At 40.7% G+C, this 3,764-nt stretch overlaps 1 protein-coding gene across 1 annotated transcript in view; it reads left to right on the top strand.

Moving 5' to 3' along the window:
• The window catches only part of LOC104781910 (protein NAP1-like), a 6,394-nt gene extending 2,850 nt beyond the window's left edge, over positions 1 to 3,544 (top strand). Inside the window, exons 9-13 of the mRNA XM_010506709.1 lie at positions 756 to 881; positions 971 to 1,110; positions 1,209 to 1,305; positions 1,542 to 2,758; positions 2,845 to 3,544. Of these exons, the coding sequence (XP_010505011.1) occupies positions 756 to 881; positions 971 to 1,110; positions 1,209 to 1,305; positions 1,542 to 2,758; positions 2,845 to 3,370 (2,106 nt within the window). The 3' untranslated portion in view covers positions 3,371 to 3,544. The remainder of the gene's footprint in view (positions 1 to 755; positions 882 to 970; positions 1,111 to 1,208; positions 1,306 to 1,541; positions 2,759 to 2,844) is intronic.

Raw genomic sequence — 3,764 nt, 5'->3', positions numbered from 1 at the left:
CCATTACTTGGTTAACTTCTATCTAGAGAAACGGTGAAACTAATATACTGCAGAATTCCATGTTTTTTAATGCAGATGTGTTGATGAGTTGGAGTCTCAATTATCAAAGCATGGAAGTCTGAAGAAATTATATTTCTACCATCAACACCTCACAACTGTATACTTCCTGTTGTTTTTCACTGTCCACTATTTCCCCACATGTTATCTTATGCATAATCTGACATTTAATTGTTGTAAAAGGTTTTCAGAAATACAATGTTTGGACCAGAAGGACGTCCTCAGCATTGTTGTGCATGGCTCAGTGTGGCTAGTAGTTTTCCGGAATGTGCTTCACTAATAATTCCTGAGGAGGTAAATCCATAATTCAGTCTCAGTGAATTTTGCATTCTTTGTATAGTACATGTCTCATGTCTGGATCATGAGATTCTCGTAGTGTTAAGACCACCCAGCGAGCACCATATTACTCTCAGTATGACAATAAATGATTTAAAGTGATCGTAAAATTGGATTGACCCCGTTACCATGTTGCATATGTGCAATGACAAATAAAGTTATTGATTTTATAAGCTACTTTTGGATTTCAAATTTTTCCCTTAGCATGCCATCTTTTTAAAAAGTTTTCTAATAAACCAATATAATGTTTCTCGTTTTGGTGAACCACAAATTCTCATTGCCTATATGTTTTGTCTCACTTTTCTATATCAGTGATACCATCTATTAAACGGAAAGGTCCCTCTTCTTGTCTTTCTCCACAGGTTACCAAATTCGGGAGAGATGCAGTGCTTTATGTAGAGTCTCTTATTGAATCAATAATGGGGGGACTGGAGGGCCTAATAAATATTCTTGATTCAGAAGGCGGGTTTGGCGCTCTAGAATCTCAGGTCAGATATCCTACCCCAAAATCATGTTATTACAAAAGCAATATTCTACTTAACTACTGTCCTCCAACTGATGTGTTGACCTTTCACAGCTTCTTCCAGAACAAGCTGCAGCTTATCTGAATAATGCATCAAGAATTTCTGCTCCTTCAATGAAATCCCCCAGAGTTGTAGGCGGGTTTACTTTACCCGGCCATGAGAGCTATCCTGAGAATAATAAGTCTATTAAGATGTGAGTTCCCAAGTCTGGCCTCAAGTTTTTCTTTTCTATTCATGAAATCAGTGTTCCTTAGATACTGTGTTATCTTAAGTATCTCCTTGTGATGGCAGGTTGGAAGCTGCAATCCAAAGATTGACTAATCTGTGTTCAATTCTGAACGACATGGAGCCTATTTGTGTTATAAACCACGTATTTGTGCTAAGAGAGGTGAGTCTACTAGATTTCAACTCAAGAATTTTCTCTTGGTAGAAGCACATATTCTTTCCACGTATTCTTTTAGAGTATCTGCTCGAATCTGATATGGAAAGGTTGCATGTTTCTTTTATATCTCGTGAATTAAAAGAATATCTTATGGAAAGATCCCATGAAATTTCTCTCATCGTCTGGTCTTGTTAAGCTTTTTTAGGCTTTTTGACTTTATCCCGCCGATTAAATACTTGCAGTACATGAGAGAATGCATTCTTGGGAACTTCAAGAGAAGATTTCTTACTGCACTGCAAACCGATAACGATCTTCAGCGGCCTTCTGTTTTGGAATCTCTTATCAGGCGGCATATGAGCATAGTTCACTTGGCAGAGCAGCACGTTAGCATGGACCTAACCCAAGGCATCAGAGAAATTTTACTCACTGAAGCCTTTTCAGGGCCTGTTTCGTCTTTGCACACATTTGAAAAACCTGCTGAACCACAGCAAAACACTGGATCTGCAGTTGAAGTTGTGTGCAACTGGTACATGGACAATATCATCAAGGATGTGTCTGGTGCAGGAATCCTCTTTGCTCCGAGGCACAAATACTTCAAAAGCACTAGACCAGTTGGAGGGTATTTTGCAGAGTCAGTCACCGACGTCAAGGAATTACAGGCGTTTGTTCGTATCTTCGGCGGCTATGGAGTAGACCGGCTGGATAGGATGATGAAAGTTCATACAGCTGCCCTAGTAAACTGCATAGAAACCTCTCTGAGGTCAAACCGGGAATTGATTGAGGCAGCTGCTGCAAGTATGCATTCTGGTGACAGAGTGGAGAGAGACGCATCCGTTAGGCAGATAGTGGATTTGGATACCGTGATAGGATTTTGTATTGAAGCTGGTCAAGCTTTGGCTTTTGATGAGCTCCTCGCTGAAGCCTCTGGAGCTGTTCTTGAAGACAATGCATCCTTGATACACTCGATGATCTCTGGCATCGTTGAACATATACCTGAAGAAATACCTGAAAAGAATGAAATCAGAAGGATCAAAGGTGTGGCAAATGGTGTTGGCGTAGCTGGAGATCATGACTCTGAATGGGTTAGATTAATCCTCGAAGAGGTAGGAGGTGCAAATGACAACTCATGGAGTTTGTTACCTTACTTTTTCGCCTCTTTTATGACCTCAAACGCCTGGAACACTACTGGCTTCAACATCGAGACTGGTGGATTCAGCAACAACATCCATTGCTTGGCTCGATGTATTAGCGCTGTCATTGCAGGAAGTGAGTATGTGAGGTTACAGCGTGAATACCTGCAGCAGCATCAGTCCCTCTCAAATGGTCATCACTCTAGTGAAAATCTGGACTCAGAGTTTCAACCCCGTGTAACCGCTGAAGCAAGCATTAAATCCGCAATGTTACTCTTTGTGAAATTCGCTGCATCCATTGTGCTAGATTCATGGAGCGAAGCCAACAGGTAAGAGAAACCTGGAACTATTTTTAAACTCCATCCCTCATTTTTTATCCACATGATCATCATATCAACCTTTTTTTGTTCTTCAGATCTCATCTTGTGGCTAAGCTTATCTTCCTAGACCAACTCTGCGAAATCTCACCATACCTCCCAAGAAGCTCCCTTGAATCACATGTCCCATACACAATCCTCAGGTCAATCTACACGCAATACTACTCCAACACACCATCCACACCGCTCGCGACAGCATCTCCATACCATTCTCCATCCGTATCACTCATCCACGCTTCTCCCTCTATGAAAAACCCCACGACTCCCCAGCGTGGTAGTGGTAGCGGCAGCAGTAGCTCCGCAGCTGCCCCGGATTCAGGGTACTTCAAAGGCTCATCATCTTCACTCTACGGTCAGGAACACTACATGGAACCGGAAACTGGAAACTCAAGGAACAATGAGAACAACAACAACAACAAACAAAGGGGTAGTTCCCGTCGTTCAGGACCGCTGGATTACTCGAGTCATAAAGGAGGGTCAGGATCAAACAGCACAGGTCCTAGTCCACTTCCTAGGTTTGCTGTCTCAAGATCTGGTCCCATCTCATACAAACAGCATAACTAAGTAAACAACACTCCCACATTCTACTAAAGAGAAGAAAAAACAGTTATGTAGAGAGAGATGATTAGATTTGTTGTACAAATACCCTCGCAAGTCGCAAACACACTTGTTATCTTGTTTATTTATTATGTTGCAGTTGCACCATTAAACTTATGCATATCTTTTTTCCTTGTTAAATTTCATAATTCCGTTACTTACGTAAAAGTTAATTAAACAATTTTCATGCAATAATAAATCAACATTTAACAACATTATTATATAGATAATTACTGTATGAATTTATTAATATTTGTACACATAAGTGAAAATTCAGAATCAGCTGTTGGGTAAGAGAAGTGCACGAAATGTAACGAACCCAAATCACAACAACAGTCATCTTCATTAGTGTGAGGAGCTA

Source organism: Camelina sativa, chromosome 4 (assembly GCF_000633955.1).
Source record: "Camelina sativa cultivar DH55 chromosome 4, Cs, whole genome shotgun sequence".
Lineage (NCBI taxonomy): Eukaryota > Viridiplantae > Streptophyta > Magnoliopsida > Brassicales > Brassicaceae > Camelina > Camelina sativa.
This window is presented reverse-complemented; position numbering and strand designations above follow the sequence as displayed.